Genomic DNA, 24,140 nt, shown 5'->3' on the forward strand with positions numbered 1-24,140 from the left:
ATTAACAAAAAACATTAATGATCTTAATGTCCAGCAGGCTGATAAACATCATACAGCTACGAACGAGGACAAGAGCAATTCTTGATAGAGCCAAAAACACAAAGAGGATGCCATCCAGTAATTCCAGCCCCTCGTATCAATGAGATTTGTACAAGTATGTTAGCACAACACCTCAGTAAACTAGGGAGAAAAACCAAACTTTTAAGAGAAATACTACATTAGTTAGACCAATGCTCTATTCACTAAATAATCAATACAAATTACAAACCCTGGGGAAACTGTACAAGCGGGGATATATGCTGCTTTTAACAAAAACCAAACTCCCGTGGCTAAAAGGGGGCGCACTATGTGAGAACCAAAGAATGTGGTCAATAATTACTCCAGAAACAGAGGACTTGGAGTGGCCTGTTTCAGCCTTCCCACGAGCCTTGGAACACTGATGGCCGAGTCTTGAGCCAATGCATCATCTCCTTGTCCAATGGACACTTATTAAGAACAGCGTCCAGCATTGGACTGCCAAAAATTTTTGGGTTGCTCTTGAATAGCCATATACGATCTTTGGGCCACGGCCTTTGGGGCTCTTTTTCCTGTTACAACAATTAGCATGTTTCACCATTAGAACAGATGTAGCAGATAATAGTTTAGCATTATAATCAAGGATTGGCATGACATGGTGGCGCTAGGGATGTATGTCAATAGCTTTCAAGTATGGCATGGTACTGCAATGTGCCAATCAGGATGTGCAGACTGTCGCAGGCCAAAAATTGAACTAGGCATCACCTGCATTGGCATCACTATACATTTTCATCATGGCATGTGTGGATCCATGAGACCAGCACAATCCTTGTTTTGAGTCGTCAGCATTAGCACAATGGCAAACCCCAGTGTCTAAAGTGTCAAATAACTTCACAGATCTATAGATGTCTACATGATTGCTAAACAAAGAAGAGGCAAGAGTAAGAGAATTTTCCTTCACTATAAAAGCTGCTAATTTGTAGCTACATTTTACAAACTATTGAGCCTTATCAAAATTATATAAAATATGTCAAGTCTGTCAACTAATTTTATTTCATGCAATCAATAGGATAAGCATCGATAATGAAGGACAGGTAAAACAATATGCCGCCAAAGACACTCACCATTCGTGACAACATAAATCTCATGGTTCTTGGACCATAGACATGTTCTCGCAACGGCTTCTGAGACTTCGCATAGAAGGATGAGATGTCAGGCGGTGACAAGCAACCCTTGCAAGCCCTAGCTAATCTACAATCTGGGTCTGCATTCATCTGGCTGTACCAATAGATCAACTGGCCTAAGCAATAATTCTCACCATAGGTTTTGCAGTACTCCTGGAAGCCTGACCCCATCTTATCAGCATACTTGGGACCCAAATCAAGAGGGCTGATGTAAACTGGGGGAGATTTAAAAGACTTGTACTCCTGCATGTTGTGCTTCAAATTGTCAAGATTGGCCCAAAAGAATAAATCGGTCATAAGTATTCTTAGTTTCCACTTGTAACCATTTGATGCACACTTACCCGGATCTTAAAAAAGACTTTTGTGTAGGCATATATGTGAATTAAGTCAGCAGCAGCATCATGCCGGCACTTGTAGGTACATGGAAGATTTCGCAACTCATCCCTCAACCTAGTAATAAATAAATAAAACTACATTGAGAACCTAAATACAAAATATATGAGAGAAAAATTGTACCAGGCAGGCACTAGGACTTACCATAATAATGACTTGCGGAGTTCAGTCTGAATGTTACTAGAACCAGATGGATCGTGGGCCTGAATCTTGGACTTGAGGTCACTAAGTAGATCTGCTTCCACATGTGGTGCCATGGAATGTAGCAGGTCCTCAACAAGGGAACCCTCCCCTTTCCACAGGACTGAAACCACACCTTCTGCGGTAAGCTTCTCAACTGGAGGTGGAGCTTTCTTAGGGTCCCCAAACATGCACCTCATGACATACCTTACCTGTAGTATAGTCCAAACAGAGCAAAAGTATGTTGTAGGTCATCAGCGTAACTCATATATTGTAAAGCTAAATATTTGCCTATGTACAAGTAACAATGTCTCCAAGTAGATTTCTGCTGTGAGTACTTTATTTGTAATGGGCAGAAATACTGAATCCTTTTCATCACTCCATAGATAAGTTGATAAGCCAATAATTTTTTTCGGCATTTCGGAATATGGTTAACCAACATATTAACTAATCGATTACGATAAACTAGATCGGATTTTATAGTTTTTCTCTTATGCAGCACCTGACATCACATGGGCATGAAGGATGTTAAATAATTAGCCAGAACATGAGGAATCAGATTCAAAATGCATATGTAGACAAAACTTGAACATTTTACAAGTATAACCAGAAAAATGCATTTTACAATTTAAGAAAAAAAATTCAGAGACTCTATCTGTGGTTTGTCCACCATAGTTGTTTTTTAGCCAACATATCACTTGGTAATGCATAGAGTGACACTAACTTGTTAGATAAAATGGGATAAGAGTAAGACCAAAACAACCAGCACAATAAACATCCGGTCAAGCATTCCCCCTTCCAGTAAAGGGTTGCAGAAAAATCTATCAAGAAAATACAAGAATCATACTACTAAACCGACGTCTACAGCTGGTGCCAAATTTCTAGAGAACCCAAATTCACACAAGAAAATGATTGCCATGGGACCTGAAAAAGTAAGTTGTGGTAGGAGTCTCTACCTCTTAGGTCATAGGCTAAACTCAAGCAACAAGCAATCACAGAATAACAAAAAAGAAAAAGAAATAAGTACAAGTCTTTGAAAAGAATTGCACAGGAACTATATGCCAGATGTAAAAGGGAAGTTTCACTAAGTAGAAAAGATCACCTTATCAAGAGTAAGTGCAATATTCTGAAGTCTTGCATTATAGACACCCTCAGCCTGACACATCCAAGAAAAAATTTGTGATTAGAGCAGATCAGACACAAATAAACGAGAGCATGAAAATTGGAGCTCAGCATGCACCTGAACCTCTGCATCATTCTTCTCGACCTCAAGACATATGTCTGAAAAGAATTTCCTCTTCTCCTCCAAATTATGCCTTAGAATTTCATCAGGCAGTTTTGTTCTCTCAAAATTAATAAACCTCACCTTCATTGATTGGAAAAATGAACATAAGACTAAAGACCAATTAGATATTGTGAGAAGCAATATGAAAAACATACAGCAAAAGTAACTACCAGATGAGCGGAGTAAGCAACGAGCCAATCAGGCAACCCAGCTAACAGACAAGTGCCCAGACCAGCCCTTCCTAGGTCAATATAATCATCTTGTGAAACAAAATTGGCTTCACAAGCCTCTAGTATTAGTTTATGACGGTCCAGTACTCCATGGCAATCCTTCAACACCTGATGCATGTACCCGGTCAGTGCAATCTCTTGCTTTCAGAAAAGATGATAGCCAATATTAATCAATGGAGCAGTTTCACTCAATAAATTGTTAAAATATTAATACGATTTTAGATGTATCAATAATTTTGCAACCAATGTTAATCAAGACATATATGCTGTATAACTATAAGTTCACTCACCCAAAGACTCGACCTCCAAACGATTGAATGCTTTCGTAAAACATAAGCATGTATTCAGTGGAAAAATGTACATCTTAGTTGGTTAAAACATATTTATCAGGAGTAGATGAAAGCACATGCAAGACAAATACTACAAAGGAAGTGAAGAATGAGGTAGGAGACTACACTACAAAAGTTAAGGGTTAAAGGCATGACAAATCTCTCGAGTGAAGAAAGACGATGACCATGGTTATCAAGCCATAAAAAGAGTGAAATTTGAGGGAGTTAGAAAATAGTATAAGGATGATGTTGACTAGAAGCCAAATGGCATATTTAAGAGGGGAAATAAACATAATCAAGGTCACACAACCCTTAATCAAAATATTAATTAACACTTCATTAAAAAACCTCTTACAATAGACTAACTAGAATCCCTTATATAGGGTTCCAAGGAACCTGTTCACAGAAAAGAAATATACACCATATGTACTACAATTTGATTCTTCCTCTCTATCCGATCTATCTTCTTGTTGAAATCTTCTTTCCTTGATCAAACCTGGGCTGATTTCAGTACGACAAAAAATTGCAAACAGTTGGCAATCCTCTAGAAGTTTAATTCCATTAGTTCTCCAGAAAATCTGTAATTCAAAGTGATATATGACAATTTGAAAAATAGAAATTTGGCCAAGAACTCCACATAGACTTAAATATGAACCCAGAACTGACTCAAACCTGGAACTGAGCTATAGATGTTGACTAGAACTAAACCCAAACCATCACAACCTCAAACCAAGTCAAATCAGTCCAGGTTCATTGTATCTGGACACCTACCATAGATCAACAAAAAAATCATTCTGGATTCCAGGACAACAAAAAAATAGTAAACCAAGACTTTGACTCGCTAAATAAAATCTATAAACCAGAATTGCTCTAAAAACTATGGTTGTAAAACTAGTATATTCACAGCTTTTCTGGCCAGATTCAGTAACTGAAAAAGTGCCATGACTACATACTAATAAATAGAAAGAGAAGATATGTATGTGAATGGTAAAAGAGGAACATTTAAATATATTTAACAGCAGGACACACTCTACCACACATACCTTCTCAAATGCTCCTTCTCCAGAAAGATTCAGATAGCTGCCTCTGCAAACTTGACTACCACATAAGCAAACTGATGCTTCATATTCTTCCTTACTCTGCACCAAAAAAATAGATATAAATAAATGACATCCCATCTAGTTGAAGAGGATAAAATCTCTCCAGCATGATGCCAACCTCTGTCACAGAGTTGTAATCAAAAGTGATTTCTTCACCATAACCAATTGGTAGTAGAGAATATATTCCTATCTGGTATTGACCATCCACAGCGGTGACTCTGCTCCAAATAGAAATTGAAGATAACATTACTACAAGAATATGAATGTTCAGAGAAAAACTATATACACATAACTGAAACTGGTTTAAACAGAATGGAGTAATGAAATAATCCTATTAAAATCTCCATTTGGCCCCTCTAGTCAACCAACTCCAACAATGTGTAACATCAAGTAGTTGAATTTGTAATGGACTGAAAGGTGCCTAGAGAAAGGCACACATACAGCTCAAATACATTGGAGATGTATAACTCAGAAAGTTCTGTCAGCAATATGCTATCTTAATAACTACCAGTTCCTCAAACTATAAATTACATGTCATCATCTAAATTCCTGTATTGTCAATAAAAAAACTGCTTAATAAAGATAAAAAAAAAAACTGCAGTTCAATTGCCCATCAGAACATGTTCAATCGTAAAATCTAGTTAGGGATATTTATATCAATTTTCTTTTTAAATGAAAGCTACTAAAACAAGCCAAAGTACATATACCCTAAATTTAATCAAGAGAAGCACTAATATATGGGCATGGGACCACAGCGTTCTTAAGATCTTATAAATCTCTCATCCTAGCTATTGTATAAACATTGTTCATTTAACAAGACTAAAATAAAAGATAATTTATTAGATACAAGCTCACTTAAACATCCAAGATCAGCTCTCCTGCTATGCACTGTCACGTTCAACTAGTCTGGACTTTTCCTAGAACAAAAGAACATGAAGAACCTTATGAAAAAGACCTTACTTTCTTACAAAAATGCAAAATGGAATTCACCATTAAATTAAAAGAAACTGTTGGGATATTCCCAACAAACCTTATACAATTTATCCATATGAACCTTCATTATGTAGAATGGCTCACTACTTATGAAAGTTATCAATAGCATTCAGACATATATAAGCCAACTGGAGGAAAGTGCAAACAAGACAGAACTTACTTTGCTTCACAATTAGGCCTACAGGAGTGACAGATTCTGCTTGCATAATTTGCTTTGTGCATAGCATCAACAACAACCAAATCATACCCATCACTATCACCCTATTAATATTAAATAGCCAAGTCAGCTGTTTGAATGACAGGAACCAAGCGAGAATGAGGTGTGAAAAGTGTGTTAACCAAAGAAAGCACCTTTGGCCTCTCCAAATAAATGTTATAAAATTCAGGAGCTGGATCTTGACTATTTTTCTGTAAGGCCCTAATACCATCCTGCTTCTCAAACCATTTCCAAGCTGGATAGACCTGAAATATTAATGAAATTAAACATGTCAACCTGAGTAACAACATAGGTACAAATTCGTCACCCCAAAACTTCTTAGGAAGAAATTAAAACAAGACTAGTTTGTAAAAGTTGATAAAAGCAAAAGCAAACATAAAAGGTATATGAAGGAAAACAGCTGGAGACCCCCTTGGAAAACTCCACACATTTTTTTCAACAAGCATTAAGTTCTGCATATACATTACTTACCTTAACTACAGTGAAATAAAGAATAACTAACATGGTTCGCCTTACTGGTCTATACCGGTATATTGATTAGATGTTGATATGATACGTATCGAGCTGTACTGAACTGTACCAAGCATGCTGACACATGGTATATAAAGGTGTACCAATGTATCACCCCTATCGATCTCCTATCAGACCGGTATGTACCGCCCGTACCAAGCGATATATCACAGTACGGTGAACCTTGATAACTGCCAACTTTATCCTCCACAAAAAAAAATGGCGTTCAAGGAAACTTCCAACAAAATGATTCTCCATGGCCATACAAGTTTTCCAACATATCTGAACCAACATATGACTGATCTTGGTGTGAATAGTGATAATGCCCTAAACAAGGCTCAATGGTGACAAAGAATCTATGTAGAGAGCCCCAAAGAAGATTGTTGTTGTAGTACTTGAACCTAAAAAAGAACAATGTAAATCTTTCCAGAAGCTCCATATTCAGCTTCCAACAGCTATAAGATAGGAATATTCAAGCACAGAGTTAAGACTTTAGATCAAATAGGTATGTAAGATGACAATATGAGATGTTACTTCTCAATATAATAATCACATAAAACCTTTTGGTATAAGCTAAATATTCTTCAAGTATCCTGACATGGTAATTTAGCACAAAAACAGAAGACTATTACTGTGAACCATGAACAAACACAAACATATAAGCACGAAACACTATCAGACTAAAATGCACGAGTTACAGGCCAGCATTACAGCAATCTGAAAATTAACTAATGCCACATGAAAGGATTTGGAAGAATTATTGAAGACTAAAGTTGAAACAGCAACAGTTCCTGTGAAGGTTTCAAGTCCCGGATATCAGATCCATACCTGTGCCGGAATGATACAGGTCCGGTATGTATCGATGTAACAACCAAGGTATGCAATTTCGAACGGTACTGTCCGGTATGGGCTGTACATACCGGTCCGACAGCATACTAGTACGCGGACCGCCTGCTACCAGGCGGATCGTTTAAAAGCGCCCCGTATCGGACGATACAGGGTAATATCGGGCAATAACGATCGAAATTTCGACCGTTCAGGTCCGGCACAATTCGGTAACTGTCGATTTCGACCGTTACCGCATTGTAACAATGCTACAGTGCTCCAACGGTCAAATTGACCATTGGAGCCCTTTCTCATAGTATTTAAACCCTTCTTCTCCCCTATTTCACTCTATTACATTCTCATACTCTCTTAAACTATCTCAAACTCTTTTTTTCTCACATTTGTGCTCTCCTAAATTCTACAAAAGAACACTCCATTACATTTTTATACTCTCCTAAACTCTACAAACTTTTTTTTTCTCATATTTGTGCTCCTCTATTCAAATGATTTTTCTATAAATATTTCAATATTTACATAAGGACAATCCGTAATGGACTGAAATACGAACCTTGCATAAGATGTTCTTTAAAGCCCGAAAAAGATATGTGATACTATTCTTACCTAATTTACATTGATTTTGCTAAACTTATGATATTACTATATTTATTTCTAACTTAAAAACTCTATCCTAACTTTTTTTTTATTTTCAAGTATTTTCGGAGGGTTCGTGTACCGCTCGATACGCCCTGGCATACCGCTCGATACACGGTATCGTACCATAAGCCAACCTCGAAACATCTGTATGGTACGATATTGCATACCTTGATAATAACACATAGGAAGCCATACGCTCAAGTGAAACAAAGATGGAAACGAGCTCGCAAGTTATGAGCCCTAGAAGGCATCGGGCCTTTAAAAGAAAACAACAACAAATCATCTACCATTAAGAAATAAAAGGGACCGGACAGCATCTCGGTTCATGCCTAGATCAGTGAGTACCAGTCGGTACAAAGCAGTCAAGAGGAAATTGAGTTTCCTATGTCAAGAATTACTAAGAAAAAAAGCATGTAAAAAGACTAAAGCAAACCATATGCTAATTTATCCATATAGTGACTTCAAATTTTGCTCCAGGACTGACCCAATTTTAGCTAATTTCTCTATCACCAAAAAAAGCAAGTGGAACAACCTACAGCATTAAGACAGTCATAGAACTGAATTGTAAGTTCCACATGAACCCCATCGGCCTATCCAATTGAAGAATGGGTGAGCTGATGAGGCAACACCAATTGTTGCTCTTTCATTTCCAAAAATCCAACTCAGGGCATCAAAGATGTGCATCAGCATGATAAAATATATTTTATCATATTTGTATCTTTCATTTTTTTTTTCTAAATTTAAATTCTTAATCAACTTTTAGCCAATGCTAATTACGCCAACTTGCTTTGAAAATATAGTGCAGACAACGAATACCTGGTTACAAAACTCTTGGAGATCTCATTTCAAAACACCCAAAAATCTCTACCTCAAGAGCTTTATATTCTTGTATTTCTGATGTGATATTTGATTATTTTCTACATCCTCTTCTCTTACATATAGCTTTGGTATTCTTCTGCATGTTTTGTATTTTTTCCTCATATTCTTCCTCTTTTACAGCTTTCTTTATCATTTTCTTATTCCCCGCATGTTCTTTTTTCTATTCTGTTGTCACTCAATAAGAAAGGAGGATCGGGATTCACCACCAAAAGAACATATATCTACTCAGAAAACTAGAAATTTCCAAGGAAAAGAAAATTGTAGAAAAAAAATAACTTATATATATCAACGAGTGTATGACAACAGAAGAAGATATTGTAAAAAAAAGAATCTAATTCAAACAATTTTGCTAATTAGATGGAAAAATTTTACATAACATCAGGAAGCAATTCGCCCAGGTAATTTGACTGCATGAAAGAAATCAACAGCCAATGCACAAATCCTAATAGTTCAGACAAAAATCTGATGACTGAAAAAGTTATGAAGAGCTGAAAGAACTAGCTATCGCATTTAACAGAAGGTATACACCAGCAAAATGACTTAAGCATATCAAGAGAAATATAACCAACAAAATCAAACAACAGACTAATTTCAAACATTAAGAAAAAGGTAAAGGTGACTGTTATAAAGTGGATTTAGCTTGGAACAGCTAAACAGGTAAAATAGTTATCACCAGCTTAATGATAGATAGGACAAATTGGTGAGAACAAAAAAGTATAAAGCATGAGATTGTATGTTATACTAGGATGACAGAAATATATAAATAATGTGTTAGATTAAAAAAAAATAAAGTTAACAAAGGATAATCCAGTTGACAAGCCAAATTACAATTAAACAAAATGGATTTATGATGATCATTTACTTTCCCAAAACCTAACATGAAACCTGAAGGATAAGGTCTAAGGGAGACAACAAATAGCAAATACATCTGAGATGGAACAACCCAGATTAGCATCATGTCACCAATAGTACTACTACTACATGTTCTTTTGTGCAGAAAAAAATAAAATGATTTGCAAAGGCAGAGACACAAGATGATATATACAAGTCTCTACCACCATGTATAAATGAAAAAATCACATAAGAAAATGGAACCATGTTACCTCTCCCAAAAACTCAACAACAAAATCATCTTGTTCGAAACCTTCTTGCTTGTTGCAGACAACTCCAAGCCCCTAATATAACATATGAAAGGAGCAAAATGAAGGATAAACAAACCAAATTGGCTTAGACAATGTAAGTAGTTTGTGCAGTAAAAAAACATACCTTTCTGTAAGCAACATAATTATCGTCAGGGCGACTCCGCATAGCCTTTAGGATGCCCTGGCACATTTTGATAGCTTGTCTGTCACCCACTTCCTCTGCATTCTTCAGCACTTCTTCAATAACGGGTTGCAAAGGATAAACCATTGGGGTATTACCGGTACCAGTAAAATGTCTGACTTGCTTATTCAATGTACGAAGAAGCGACTGACAAAGAAAACTCATGTAAAATCTGAATGCAACAAAGCAATAACAAAAAAGAGGACAACAGAAAAACATAAAAAGGCAAACTCCAGCATACCTCTTCTATGAATTTATGTCTATCTGCAAGGGGCCAGTCTGGTTCCTCTGGCATAGAATCCAGGAGGAGATTATGTGTATAAGGGTCTATTCCATACACTTCTTGCTCTAAAACTTCAACACCAAGCTTCTTCCTAGGTTTGTAGTCCTTGACCTCAGGAATTTCCATGTCTGACTCCTCGATACCACTCTTTTGTGCTAACAATTTTTCAGAATAATCATCAGGTAAAGCAACTTGCATCTTCCTTTGTACTTCCTCCTCATCTGCTACAATAAGATACTTGTCAATGACCTCATACTTTCTGGTAACTGGAGGAACCAGGCTTGCTTTTGTCATGCGAGCACCCCATTCACGGTCATCTGTCACCACTGACTCTGAGGACTCATCCATTTCCCCTTTTAAGTCCCACATTCCACTTCCTGAATGAATTTCCAAGTCGCTTTCTGTATCAGAAGCAGTACTCTCATCTTCACCTCTGTCATCCTCAGAGAAATCATTTCCATCATCTTCAGATGTTTCACTATCAGAATCCATCTCTCTCTTTTTTAATTTAGAGAGACTCCTTTTAATTTCACGATCAAATGCATAGGCTCTATAATCTGTTCCTCCATTGGCATAAGATGTGTTGATACCCCTATTTATGCTCTTCTTTTCACTCAAAACTTTGCTTTGTTTCTTTTTATATTTAGATTCAGAAAAATATGATCCTGCTTCAGAACCGTCTTTTACTGCCTTAATCAATTCGTCTCCTTGAATAATCAACCTTGGGTTCTCCAATCTCTTCACTAGTTGAATGAAAGACATGATAATCTTCCTCCTATCTACAGCGTCACCCTGGCTTTTTGATCTGTAGAAGTATGCAAATTTTAGGTAAAAAATCAGTACAAAAATATAAAAGAAAAGCTCCAGAGGCACACATATGTAGCAACATGTTCTGTTAGCAACAGGATATCTACATTGACAAGAATCCCCTAGAGCTACTTTTAAAAGTGGGTGAAAATAAAATAGCAGAACTCCATAAACACAGTTCAACCGTCATTATAACTCATTAACAAATAATATGTTTCATTTCAAAGCCAAACATGTCATAAGAATCATTATCTTACTTAAACGCATCCCTGCACATTCGACTAATATCATCCTTGACAGAACTCAAGCCACGCCGAACATAATAACCACATCTCATCCTATCTTCGATTTTTGCAATCTGTAACATCAATTTAACATTAATGAGAACATATACAAGTCATTTTCACTAATAGCAGGTATTAAAAGTTTTATAATGAAAGACAAGAATTTAGGTAGTACTTTAGGCATAAAAAAATCAGACTTCTTTCCCTTCACAATGTCCTTCAAACTATTGGCAATAAACTCTTCCATCTTCTTATAACTGTTTTCAGACTTCCTGTGCAACCAATGCCGCATCTGTGCATCCCTTGACAGAAGTTCTGAGGACTTTCTAGCATCAAGTAACTTTGGTCGTTTGTAGAAGCCCTGCTTGAATTGGAGACTCGAAAAATCCTTCCTATCAATAGAATTCGACTCACTAATACCAAAATTTTCTAGATCGCCAGAATCATCTAGACAACCACTTAAGGACCTATAAGTTCTTGATATTAAGTAATTATTTTCTGTTATCTGCTTAAGGCTCCTTGTTTTTGAATAAGATTCCTCCTGATTTTTAGCTCCAAATGAACTTGATCTCTTTATCCAGTTTATATTTGGATATCTGAATTGTAATTCCTTAAATTGATTGCATCCTCTGATGTCGACATTAGCTATGTGCGGAAAGAGCTGAAGGATTCCTTCAAGAACACCAGCACTAACATTAAAGCACCCCTTTAAAACAAGAGACATAAGATTTTTCTTGCCATAACCACCCTGCAGAGCCAACTGAGATTAGTCACGTAACAAGCAAATAAATGTGTTAAGTGCAAGATACAAATGAAAATAAACCTACCATAAGACTTTGCAATACAGTATCAGTACATTTTGGTCCAACTGAGGACAAATCAACATGTCTGCATATACTCCTGTAGAAGTTAACTGACGCATTCCAGTGTTTACAAGTAGTAGCAGAGGAGAGAAGTGACTTCATATCACCTTTTAGAAAATGAAAGACCCTTGCTAGAATGTGACCATTCAACAGACCCCAGCTTCCATTCTCCGTCTGAGACGTAGCATTATCCTGAAAAATATCAGCCTCACTACATAAGTCTTCGAACGACCAATCATTCTTCTCATTGGATAGCAAAGCGTCTTCCATTTCAGAGTCCTCATCACTTTCATCAACAAGAAATCTTGATCTTTTTCCTTCACGATATATCCCATCCTCTGCATAAGGGCAGAAAACTAAGCATAAGAAATCAGAGAAACAGATATCACATAAAGTGATGTTCTTAGGTGCAGATAATTAAGGCCACTCGAATATGGTGCTGCAGAAAAACTGGACACCTATTCAAATGACAAACCATAGAATTTGGCAGGACTCAGGAGTACATTAATTTGATGATATACATACATATGTATGTATATATATATATATATATATATATATATGTATATATATATGTATATATATATAAATATATACATATACATATATATACATATATACATATATATATATATATATATATATATATATATGAATTGCCCTCCTTAATATATGTCTGCATATTCATGTGTATTATTAGCTTATATACATATAAGTATATTTGCAAATGCTTATTGGTGATACCCCCTGAGATTATTCAAATGTGCAGTATCTTTTCACAGCCAAAATGAAGGGGGCCTCGTTTCCTACACTAGTGATCAGTCTAAACTTTATGCTCAGGTGCATGTCAAACAATCATTCAGTACAAGCATTTCCAAGAAACTTCCTAGGTGGTAAAGGCATATAGAAAAGTGCAACAGAAGATGACAGCATGCTTTTCCATTAGAATGAAAACAAGAATCGAGAAACAAACCCGAGTTCCAGATATTGCTCACTGACAAATCGTGAGATAAAACAGCAGAGCTTTTTGTGATGGATGAGTTAAATGGAAAATGTTTATCCATTTCCTTCTTTGGTTGCTTCGCATTAATCCATGGATCCAAAACCTCACTTATAACAGCAGCAAACTCCCGGTTCTTATATGACCTCATGACAAGTTCATGTAGCTTTCCACGTGTATAGCCAATAAATTGAGGGTACAAGCTGTGAAATGAATGAGAAGCAGTACTCATGTTGTTACATGACAACTGCACAAGGGAAGATGAAGAAAATCTTGCAGTGGATGTCCTTGCTTCTTCTTCAGAGTTGACAGCTTCAGAAGACTTCAATTTCATGGTAATGGGAAGCCAAGTATTATCATTCTTCCGGAAAACACTGCTCTGCTCTAGGATAGCACCTTTACCTACTAACTCTTGCAACTCCAAATATGATAATGGTCCATGTTCATAACCAGCACCATCTAAATAGAACCAATCGCCCAGATCTACAGATAATTCATCAATAGTGCATATATGATCCTTTGGAATATTGAGTATAGTCCGGCATCTTTGCAAACTCTGAAAGTCATGTTCATGGAGCTTCCTTGAACGAGAGGAACCTTCATGAAGAGAATTCCTGTCACTACTAGAGTGAGACCTTGAAGATTTTGAAACATGCCGCTCACTGGTTTTGACTTTCATATGAGGTTCTATAGAACCTTGATCTTTCACAACACATGCATTAATCCGGACCACAGGTAGAATCGTACCCTTCACACCCCTAAGGGACAATGGCTTGGTTTGTGCTGATCTGCTAGCAACAGCACTTTTGCTTGGATCACTGGTGCTATCAGTATTATCATCTATTGACGAGAAAGCCCAAAGGGGCAGATCAAGCCTTTTGCTGCGGGAAGGATAGTAAAGATCATCTTTCCTGTGCCAACGGGGATCCTCGTGCCCAGATTTTGACATTTGACAAAGAGGATAGCTTTCATTGATGACAAGTTTCCGTCTATAAGATTTATCTTGACCAACCTCATCATTTCTCTTCCAGTCGCCACCTTTGCAAGACCACCTGCCAACAAACCAATCACTTGAACCACCACTAGGACCAGCATAATCCTTCGCAGAAGTTGCAAAAACCGGTTTAATTTCACTGCTTTCTGTTGAGAAACCTTTAAAAACTCCACCAAATCCCTCCTCTCTTGGATATATGGATGGTGTTTGAGCTTTAAATCTTGAGAAACCTGCAAAAACACATAGAGATTAGAAAAACCATTAGTTGCAGCATAAAAAAGAAAATGTCAAAATGGAGCACACACCTGCTTCTCATAGTCTGTAAATCATTTATGTCAATTAATATTACAAGGATCAAAGAAACGAAAAAAGGAAGCAAACAATAGCAGACTGAATTTCTTCAAACATAAGGGACAACCTCAAACGAAAAAGATTACATATTTGATCCATTTTCAATATCAGTCTTCCCCTTTCTTTTCAGGATCTACATCCATATTTCTTTTATATATATTCTGATTCTAATTTGTGGCAATTAAGGAAGAAGTTAAAAATAGAGCGAATCCAAACTGACCAATGAAATTGAAAAAAAAACACACACACACACACACTAAGAAGGCTGACAAATCAGAAGCTTTTTCTTTTCTGGAATCCATGCTCCATATTTCACATGTGAAATCCATGAAATGTACCCATTGGAATAAGAAGAGAAAGAAAAAAGTTGAAAACAAAGGTTTAAAACAACCCAATGAAGAAATTGACCATTGCCCAGAAAAGATAAAGTGGAGGCAGGATAATCTAATCACTAGCTAACTTCCGTAACTCATATCACACACATGCCAAAATGAACTAAATTCATTTGAATAAGATAAACAAGGAATGCTACAAAATTTAAGAAAAGGATCACAAACAAATTTCCACACCAAAGGAAAGACAAATTAAAGGCTATGTAACAGATAATGTAATAAGGACAAAAAGTTTAGGGTGAAACCACAATAGAGGGAGGGAGAGAAAGAGAGGATAAAATATATGAAAACAAAAGGACAAACAGCTCAAGGTAAAACCACGTCACATAGAACGAAAAAAAGAGACAAGTAGAGAGAGAGAGAGAGAGAGAGAGGTCTTGCATGCATGTTTTTATATTTATTGAAAAAGAGGGAGGAGGAATTTTCTGTACCTTCAGATTGACCCCACTTTTCCCAATCTGCATGTTCAAATGTTGTATTCAGTGCTTCTGCAAGATTGTAAATGCCAACCAAGAAAAGGTTAATCATTGACATAAAACCTTGGGAGTATATAGAAATGCAATCAGATGAAATATGCTACAAGCTTTTTACACCATTCTGGTTTGGGCCTCATTTAGGTAGGATCTGGATCCTAACATGGGCCAAGAACAGCCCTACTGTTGCTCTAACAGAAGGTCCAGTAAAAGATCAAGAAACACAAAATCAACAAAATTACCTCCGATAATCTCAAGCTCCTTTCCACCTACAATGGTGTAGCCACCCAACAAAGTTTCAACCCTCTCATCTATATGATAATCTTCCAAACATTCTGCTATGACTGGAGACTGCCCCTTAACTGCCTCCTTTTGCAGCAGCATAGAACTGGATGTTTCCTGACATATTATTCCAGCATCGACTAACAAATTCCCTGGGGCTTCTGGAGGGCTAGCCGTCTGGGTCACAACATCTGAAACAATAGAGGGCAAGTTCAAAGGCACCAAGGGGGAAGCAGCATTTTCAACAGTTACCCACCTGTCACTGTCAGCATGCTTTATCAAATGATCAGAAAGGAGGACCCCTTCATCAACCAATCGTCTGAGATCAACTAATTTTGAGGGTCCTTGTTCTATACCACAATGATCAAGATAAAACCACTTTCCAGCATCAAAATCAGATGTTATAGGATCTCGTGGCGGGGTGTCTGATATATCCATATCCTCTTCCATTGATGGTTCTTCAATAACCCCTAAAGGGGGAGAAGGAGGAGGTGGAGGAGCAGGTAACAGAGGAGGCGGCGGAAGAACTGGTGGTGGAGGAGGAGGTGGAGTCTCGCTGGAATGCCTACTTGAACTTTGGAACCGTTTTTCCTTATCGAGTCTGTCAATAGTGCTTCTGTCACAACTGCTCCTGCTTGGCTTATTCTTGAGAAAATCTTTTTCACTGTACTCCTTTCGTCCCAATCTCTCATCATGTCTGCTGGACTGCTGCTTTTCGCTACCTTGACTTTTCTTGTTTGATTCTCGGTGATCAGCAGAGTGCCGTTTGTCATGTGGTGACCGCTCCAAATGAGCTGGAGTTCGGTCTTGATGATCATGGTGACGAGCTCGTTGACGTGGAGACCTATTAAAGCGACTTGGGGTATGATCCCTGTGATCAGAGTGGTGACTCTTTTCATGTGGAGATCGCTCCAAGCGACGAGGACTTCGGTCCCTGTGATCAGCATGGTGGCTGCGCTCCTTTGGTGACCGCTCAGAATGGCCTGGGCTGCGGCCTTGCCTATCATGGCTACCTCGAGAAGAGAAGGATGGATCGTCATACCTAGAAGATGAGTACCTGCTGGATGATGGAACCTTCGATGTCGAAGATGATTCATTTCTATGTGACCTCTCCGGGTTAGTGGAACGACCAATCTCTTCAGATTTCCGATGAGTTCTTGAGCCTGACTGATCAGACAAATCAAAATGGTGCTTGTGGTTGCTGCTCTCAGACTCTATAGCTTGCCATTTATGCCACCTTCCCACCTTGCCCTCCCTGTCCCTGCTCCTTCCGTTGCTATTATCATGCTTAATCTCACCAGGTTCAACTTCAGAAACTCGTAAGCTTTTCTTAGCATCCCTCTCATGCACATTGCCATCCAATCTCGAAGAAGAAGACCTCTTCCTATGGTCGGAATCACACGGACGTCTAACATTTCTCCGGTGACTATCCTCCAGGGAGCTCTGCTGACTGTTCTTCAATGATCTCTCTGTGACGTCACCCTTCTCCGAGTCCACCCTTCTTCCCCTGGTTGACTGATTCTGCGACTTCTCCAAATCTTGCCATCTCTTCCATTTATCTGGCACAAACTCACCCCTTTCTAGTTCTCTTCTATTTCGTCTGTCTGAAATGATTTCTCCCTTCTCCGCTTCATCTCTCCTCCGTCGATCTCCAACCTCCACTTCACTTTTCCGCCATTTCTTTGGAGCTGATTCCCCCTTCTCGAATTCCCCATTTCGAAGCTCCCCCTTCTCCAGTTCTCCGTTGTGCAACTCTCCCTCCTCCAACTCCCCCTTCCGATGCCTCTCCAGCTCCCCCTTCTTGGCCCTTCTATCCAGTTCCAGACCTATTTCGGCACCCAACTCATCTTCCCTCTTGACCTCATCCCCCCTCTCGCCATTCCTCGTCTTCTTCTCCGCCCCAAAGGGATTCGAAGCAAGCACGCCTTTGCCCCCACAGAGTGACTCCGGAATCGGGAACCTCTCCATGATATGCTGCGAGGGTGCGCACGCGACTCCCCCCTCTCCCATGGAACTCCACCCGGAACCCTAAATGGGGTCCAGAGCCAGACCCGCGCCGCCAAAACCCTATCTTTCCACCGTTCCAGGACTGTCGATGCTCATCTCGCGGTTCGCAGTGCCCTCGGCTCCCAGCTCCAAGAATGAAAACCTAAACACACAAGCAACATTAAATATTTTCAATACCCAAAGAATGATGACGAATCAAGAACCAAGATCGACACAGATGCAACGGATTCCAACACGCCGGCATGGCGAATCCAAAATTCCGCATCGGAAACCCCATAATTCGTGCGGAAGCAGAAAGAGGAGGAGGGAAGGGGGTCGCCGGGGGGCTCACCAGTCGGAGAGTCGATGGAGCGAAGTCGTCGATCCGGAGATCTACGGCGGAGGTGCCCGAAAGGGCCGATCCGAGGGGCTTCTCGCTCGATAACTCCCTTTGCCTGCCTTCTCTGGCTCGCCGTTACCTTCTTGGCTCGGCCGCTCTCGGTGAGTCGCTGGCTCGCTCGCTCCCTCGCGATGGGGGGGAGAAGACGGAGTGCGAATAATGTTAAACTAATCGCGTCCCGTTTCGTGCTCGTGTAGTTATTTACATGTGTAGAATATGGACTTTACGGTATACCAAACGGCGTAGGCGGTAAGCGTACCATCTGCTTGTATCTCGAATATGGCACTCTAAGGTGCGGTCAACACGCAAGAAAACAAGAAAATAGTGCTTATATATATATATATATATATATATATATATATATCTTCAAAGGCCAAAAATTATATATATATAGATACATATATATCTTCAATGTTCTAAAATAACAGATTTGCCCCTCTAACATTTAATATGATATATAATATACCTCTTTCAAATATTTAAATTCTTTGTATATGTCAGTCGTGTGAGCATATGTTCAATAAACTCATGTTAATTAATTACTATTATAAGTATAGGCACCATTACTAATGAGTTTTAACAAAATTAAGCTTTAAAGTTCCAAAAATGCTACTATATTTTACAAAAAATATTAATTTATGAAGATAATTTTTAAGATAACTAATGTTTATTATGCTAAGGATGAGATTAGCTACAACCCTATTTATACGTTTTTTTGAGTGCCGCAAGATATATATATATATATATATATATATATGTATATATATATATATATATATATGTATATATATATATATGTATATATATATATATATATGTACATATATATATATATATGTACATATATATATATATATATGTACATATATATATATACATATATATATATATATATGTATATATATATATATGTATATATGTGTGTGTGTATATATATATGTGTATATATGTATATATATATGTATATATATATATACACATATATATATATACATATATATATATATATGTATATATATATATGTATATATATATTAAAATTATATTTAGTGCATTTAAAGGAATAAATATATAAACCATTGACTTTGAAGGGATACACGTGCAATTTTGCCCCGAAAAAAAAAAAGTTGACAAGAATGGGGTCCATAGATCTCTGTTCTTTTATCTCAATTGTTAAATACATTGCTACTTGTTTGAGCGGTAGGAGTAGGTCAAATGACTAACATGTCTCATTGCTATTTTGATTATGGTGGCCTTTAGAGTTTCGAAAATATTTAAATCGTAAGTTGGAGATGGAGATATCACTTTAGGGTTTTTTTTTCCATCATATACACCTATTTGTAGGTTATGAGGTCTTATAATAGCCTTCTATTTTTTCTGGTAAATATCTTTGTATAAATTTGCATATGTCTTGTATCATACTTAATATTAATGATGGTTTTATCTTCTTTTGACCTATTTGAGAGCATCATGATTATTAAAGCTAAAATAAACCTAATAATGTAACATCTTTCATTTTGTTGTCATCATATTTTTTTTTTATGTTTATATATTAAAATATTATTTCTTAATATAAAAGGTCAAATTATTCACTTGTGATATTGGAGATCAGGATTCGAGTTAAAAAAATAATATTTCTATATTTAGAAATAAGACTATGGATATTGACTTTTCTTAAACTTCATATTACCGTATATTTCGAGATAAAACTATGTAAATTTAGAGGTAAAGTAGCATATATTTAAAAGTAATACTATGTATATTGACCCTCTGCATATCCTCCTAAAAGCTGTGTATATTGACTCTTCCCATATCTCACATTGGCGAGACCCTTATGCTGTGGATACATCATTTAGTGCACTAGAAAGATGGTGATATCAGCCATTTTGAAGTCTTAATCTTCATATATAGTGAGCTTAAACGAATGATTATTTTAATTCATTTTGCATAAGAATTAGTAATGGGCATAGAAGAAGGTGTTGGCATGAGAAGACAGTAAAATAATTGTCCTAAGAAACAGAAAGAAAAAATTATGTGAATTTTCATATCACTCTTTTTCAAATTTCATGTTCATCTTGAAAATGTAAGCGCTATTTGTATATGTATGGATCATTTTGTGTTAGTGTATTTACAGATATATCACTATTTACATCTTTTAATATTATATCCCTTAATAATATATTTCAATTTCTAATTTTTCTCAGTTAAACATTTTAATGGTTTGTAACCCTCCATCAGTAACTCTTAACTACACATGTGAAATGAATCCATTACCTATTGGCTTACATATTCCTTTATCATATTTAGATAAATGATTCATTTTTTTTCATGAAAATGAGAAGGCAGTTTCATCAACATACTGCAATGCAATGAAAACTAAACAAAAACAGACATTCTCAAATGTCTTGTTACAGTATGCAATAAATTTATAAATAATAGTTTGGGATCATAGTTATTGATGAGAGTAAATTTAGTAACATCATTCTACTTGGATTTTATATCAAACTAATATAGTTTATCAATTAACAAGAACACAAACACAAAAATTAGTCAATGTTTCAATAAACAGGAGGGCAAGAAACTTTAAATTGTCCTTTTAACAAGAGAGATGCAGAAGTTCAAGCTACAGCCACAGTGTGGCTCAGCTTGAAGCTTCTTCTGAACTGCACTCCTGCAGAAGTCAAGAATTACATAACTTTCAGACATCATGAGATACTGATCTGAATTGTCATGTTCTGATATTTACATATTTCATTCTAGCTTTTGTATACACAAGGATTTGTAAAGGGAAAATATACAGAAAAGGAAGGATGAATAGGAAGAAGTGACTGCTGAGTAAATGGCACAAAATCACTAAATCTTGCACAAAGCATTCTTCATCTTCCGGTCATCCTTCACTCTTCTCTTCCTTCTTTTTCATCGCAGATGAACACTGAATTAGGCACTAGAACAAAAAGGCAGTGGGACTAAATGCCGGCACAACTGAAGAAACATCTGAATACCTGAAAATAGAAAAAAGTGCCATGAGGATGCATCAAAAGGAGATTAAGAAAAAAGCTTACTTCCACTCCAAATATTTCCTCTGTACAGTATCAACAAGCACTAGTTGGAAATTAAATGAAATTTCTCATGTTCTTTACTATTTACTTTACAGGCTTCTGCATGCTCATCAGAGCACAAAAATGAACTAAGTTCAAGATGCTAATCCCTGGTCCAAAACCGGTTAACTTTGGTCCTTTCGGCAAAAGATGCTAGCCGGTGGGCGCACAAGCACTTGCATATTAAAACTTTGAAGCCAAAATCATAGAATTTTCCATCATATTTAACTTCAGAATTATAATTTGACCATTGACTAAAAGTATAATCTTCGAATGAGATGATGCTTTTTAGGTGATGTGATCCATCTTGTTCCTCCCAAAAATTTCACTTCCTCAAAAGCTAAATGAATTAGTCTATGACCTTTACTCTTTTCTCATGATTCCCAAATTGCAATCCCAAAGTTCCTAGGATCCCTCCATTAGCATAAAGGCTTTATTCTCTCCCATTCTATTTCAAGTTTTAAGCATAAAGGTGTGTATTTCAAGGTTTAGAGAGGTATGTCTTTTAAGATTCTGGAAGTGTGGCTGGTGAACCACTAAATCTCTAACAAGAAAGATGGAAGGAGAATAGGGAACTATCGGATGATTATGGCAGGAGAAAATGATAAGAATAAGAAAGAAAACATAGAATTATACAAACATCTTCTAGTCTTACAAAACTGAACTTTGGATGTAATCTCTGTAGCTTTACCATACAGAGTTGACTTAGATTTATATGGTTTAAGAGATTGGAGATTAATATGCATACATGATGAGTTCAAGAACTAAAATGACAATTCTGAAGAAATTTTTGGAAAACTAGAAAATAATAAGAACTCCTCAATCTATTCACAAATAACATCCAGAAACAAGTCTGTGATTTACCAATCATCTCAATGCAGAGAGGAACAAATACTGTGCCAGATTCCGAATTAAATGTATTTGAGCTTACACAGTAGTCATAGAAATTAATCCAAATTTCTCAATAACAATACCTTGTACAGAGGAATGCCACTGCAATTGTCATAACCCATAGTTTTTAGATGAATCTGTTGTATTGGAGCATAGTAACTAATAACAGCCAATCTGACCGCGGGACTATACAGTGATATCAAAGAGAGAATCCTACAGAGGCAGACAGGACCAACAACAGTTGTCATTTCTGCAAACATGTCAAAGCGAGAATCCTACAGAAGCAGACAAGGTCAACAACAGTTGCCATTTCAACTGTTTGCTTCGAGGTTCCTTGAATCAATCAAACAAACCAAAGCTGTGATGATCATTCGTGCGATTTCTGATCGATGTAAGCCTAGAAATCAATACAAGAAGACTTCGAGGGTGGGAGGGGTTACCGGTCGTGGTCACTGTGATCGCGAGGAAGGACCCGACGAGAGACGACGGCCTTGTGCTTCTCTGCCCCGTCAGCGGTCATCTTTCCATCTCGGGCACCCGCCGCCGCCCTCGTCGGCGCGCCGTTCTCGGAGATCGCCGCGAGCGACGGCCTCCAGGGCTTCGAGGCGTCGTTCCCACGGCTGCGGCGACGGCGGCCACGGTCACGGGGATCAGTCCCCGTTCGGGCCGCCTGCGGCTTCTCCTCGGGCCGCGGCGCCCCGCAACCGCACTGGAGGAAGCTGGCGAGCCTCATCTGCTGTCGTCGCAACCACAGCGGAGCTGCCCGTCTTCCTCTTCTTCTGCTCCCCTCTCGTGGCGTTTATATAGGTCCTGCCGGACCGCTAAAAGGACCAAAATACCCTCTACATTCCATCACATAGTCCTCTTCGCAGAAATTAGAATAGGCAGGATTCTGGTGACAATGCTCGAAGGCTATTGATGGGACAGGGATGGACTCCCACTGCCCTCTCAGATCCTGTGGTGAATCAAGAGAAAGGAATTCTAAGGTCAAGTGAACAGCCTACTACTAGTCTCTCACTAACCTTAGTAAAGATCGGATCTTTGTTGGCCCAGGGAACAGCAGAAGCCTCCTACCAAGGGCTGCGTTGCAATCAGAGGCATCGAATGGGGCACTGAGTTGTGGCTGTTGCTGGATCGGAGGACTGGAGAAGACTCCAGATTACAGCACAACAAGATCCCTCAAGAAAGATGACCGGTGAATCGCTGTGTGTGGCTCTTGTGAGCCAGATGAGGAGGAGGTGCGAAAGAACAATTCCCTGGGACTGTGGGCTCTTGGTTGGGGGGTCCCCGGTGACTCTGTGAGGCCGCTGTCACGCAATTACTTCTGTTGTTGTTGTGCACCAGAACAAATGAGATCCTCTGCAGCAGACCAAACGAGCAAAGGCATCGACGAACACCACAGGTGGATGAATGGTGTCAGCGTGGCCATGGACGAACATTGTGGCGTTGAGTCACTGTCATCTGCGTTGGAGTGAGCTGCAGGGCCAGTATCATCATCAGCATCTTCATCTTCTTCATGCTTTGCAGGATCAACAATTAATACGAGATAGAATAGATGTGGATTTGACTTGTGCAAGATGCTTGCTCAAGAAAGGATCTGAGTGAAATATCTGGATCTCTACGAACAGTGTTTGTTGACGTCTCATTCGACTTAATACATGCACAAGAATTTAAGACGATGGTCTTAATACGTCCGACATGTCCTATTTCTAGAGCGCCAGAGTGCGTGGTCTGTCTCACTTAACTCGTCGTCGGATGAGGGGCCCAGCTTTGTCCAACACAAGGCAGGTAAATCGTCGAGTAGTTGGACGGAGGTGTGAGTCTATCAAAACCCCCGGTTTTCTGGACTACTTACGCACGTTTAAATCTCACGAGTACATCTTACTTGACTCATAAGCGTGGGGGCCATAAAAGTGAAA

At 38.1% G+C, this 24,140-nt stretch overlaps 2 protein-coding genes across 4 annotated transcripts; both read right to left on the reverse strand.

The window, feature by feature from the left end:
- Positions 1-113: 113 nt before the first annotated feature.
- LOC103988177 (histone-lysine N-methyltransferase ATXR3) lies at positions 114-18,401 on the reverse strand. Of its 3 annotated transcripts, XM_009406731.3 has the most exons (22): positions 18,185-18,401; positions 15,807-17,995; positions 15,523-15,579; positions 13,328-14,578; positions 12,319-12,692; positions 11,667-12,239; positions 11,465-11,565; positions 10,359-11,205; positions 10,061-10,264; positions 9,898-9,969; positions 6,061-6,171; positions 5,870-5,970; positions 4,835-4,934; positions 4,660-4,755; positions 3,228-3,395; positions 3,013-3,138; positions 2,875-2,928; positions 1,737-1,984; positions 1,541-1,649; positions 1,334-1,442; positions 1,140-1,205; positions 114-587 (listed from the first exon to the last, which is right to left on the reverse strand). In XM_009406731.3, the coding sequence occupies exons 2-22, from the start codon at positions 17,854-17,856 to the stop codon at positions 490-492; spliced, it is 6,915 nt and encodes a 2,304-aa protein (XP_009405006.2). In that variant the 5' UTR covers positions 17,857-17,995; positions 18,185-18,401; the 3' UTR covers positions 114-489. The 3 variants fall into 3 exon arrangements, with proteins under 3 accessions (XP_009405006.2, XP_009405005.2, XP_064969170.1); XM_009406730.3 differs by having other exon boundaries at positions 1,140-1,442; XM_065113098.1 differs by lacking the exons at positions 114-587; positions 1,140-1,205; positions 1,334-1,442; ... (4 more) ...; positions 3,228-3,395; positions 4,660-4,755 and adding an exon at positions 5,572-5,633.
- A 2,367-nt stretch (positions 18,402-20,768) lies between these two features.
- On the reverse strand, positions 20,769-23,012 carry LOC135613531 (uncharacterized). The gene is made up of 3 exons (XM_065110563.1): positions 22,662-23,012; positions 22,305-22,434; positions 20,769-21,234 (listed from the first exon to the last, which is right to left on the reverse strand). Exons 1-3 carry the CDS (start codon positions 22,952-22,954, stop codon positions 21,199-21,201), a joined length of 459 nt encoding a protein of 152 aa, XP_064966635.1. The 5' UTR covers positions 22,955-23,012; the 3' UTR covers positions 20,769-21,198.
- Between the last annotated feature and the right edge of the window lie 1,128 nt (positions 23,013-24,140).

The sequence above is a fragment of the Musa acuminata genome, chromosome BXJ2-6 (assembly GCF_036884655.1).
Source record: "Musa acuminata AAA Group cultivar baxijiao chromosome BXJ2-6, Cavendish_Baxijiao_AAA, whole genome shotgun sequence".
Lineage (NCBI taxonomy): Eukaryota > Viridiplantae > Streptophyta > Magnoliopsida > Zingiberales > Musaceae > Musa > Musa acuminata.

What these genes read in the sequence shown, in the direction of transcription:
- LOC135613531 (XM_065110563.1), bottom strand. Translation starts at nt 22,954, where the DNA reads ATGAGGCTCGCCAGCTTCCTCCAGTGCGGTTGCGGGGCGCCGCGGCCC. An exon ending in GATCACAGTGACCACGACCG is followed by an intron (nt 22,435 to 22,661) that starts GTAACCCCTCCC and finishes CTGCCTCTGTAG; the next exon opens with GATTCTCTCTTTGATATCAC. An exon ending in GTGGCATTCCTCTGTACAAG is followed by an intron (nt 21,235 to 22,304) that starts GTATTGTTATTG and finishes TTCTATTTTCAG; the next exon opens with GTATTCAGATGTTTCTTCAG.
- LOC103988177 (XM_009406730.3), bottom strand. Translation starts at nt 17,856, where the DNA reads ATGGGAGAGGGGGGAGTCGCGTGCGCACCCTCGCAGCATATCATGGAG. An exon ending in TTTATTTGGAGAGGCCAAAG is followed by an intron (nt 5,971 to 6,060) that starts GTGCTTTCTTTG and finishes TAATATTAATAG; the next exon opens with GGTGATAGTGATGGGTATGA. An exon ending in AAGTCTTTTTTAAGATCCGG is followed by an intron (nt 1,443 to 1,540) that starts GTAAGTGTGCAT and finishes CACAACATGCAG; the next exon opens with GAGTACAAGTCTTTTAAATC.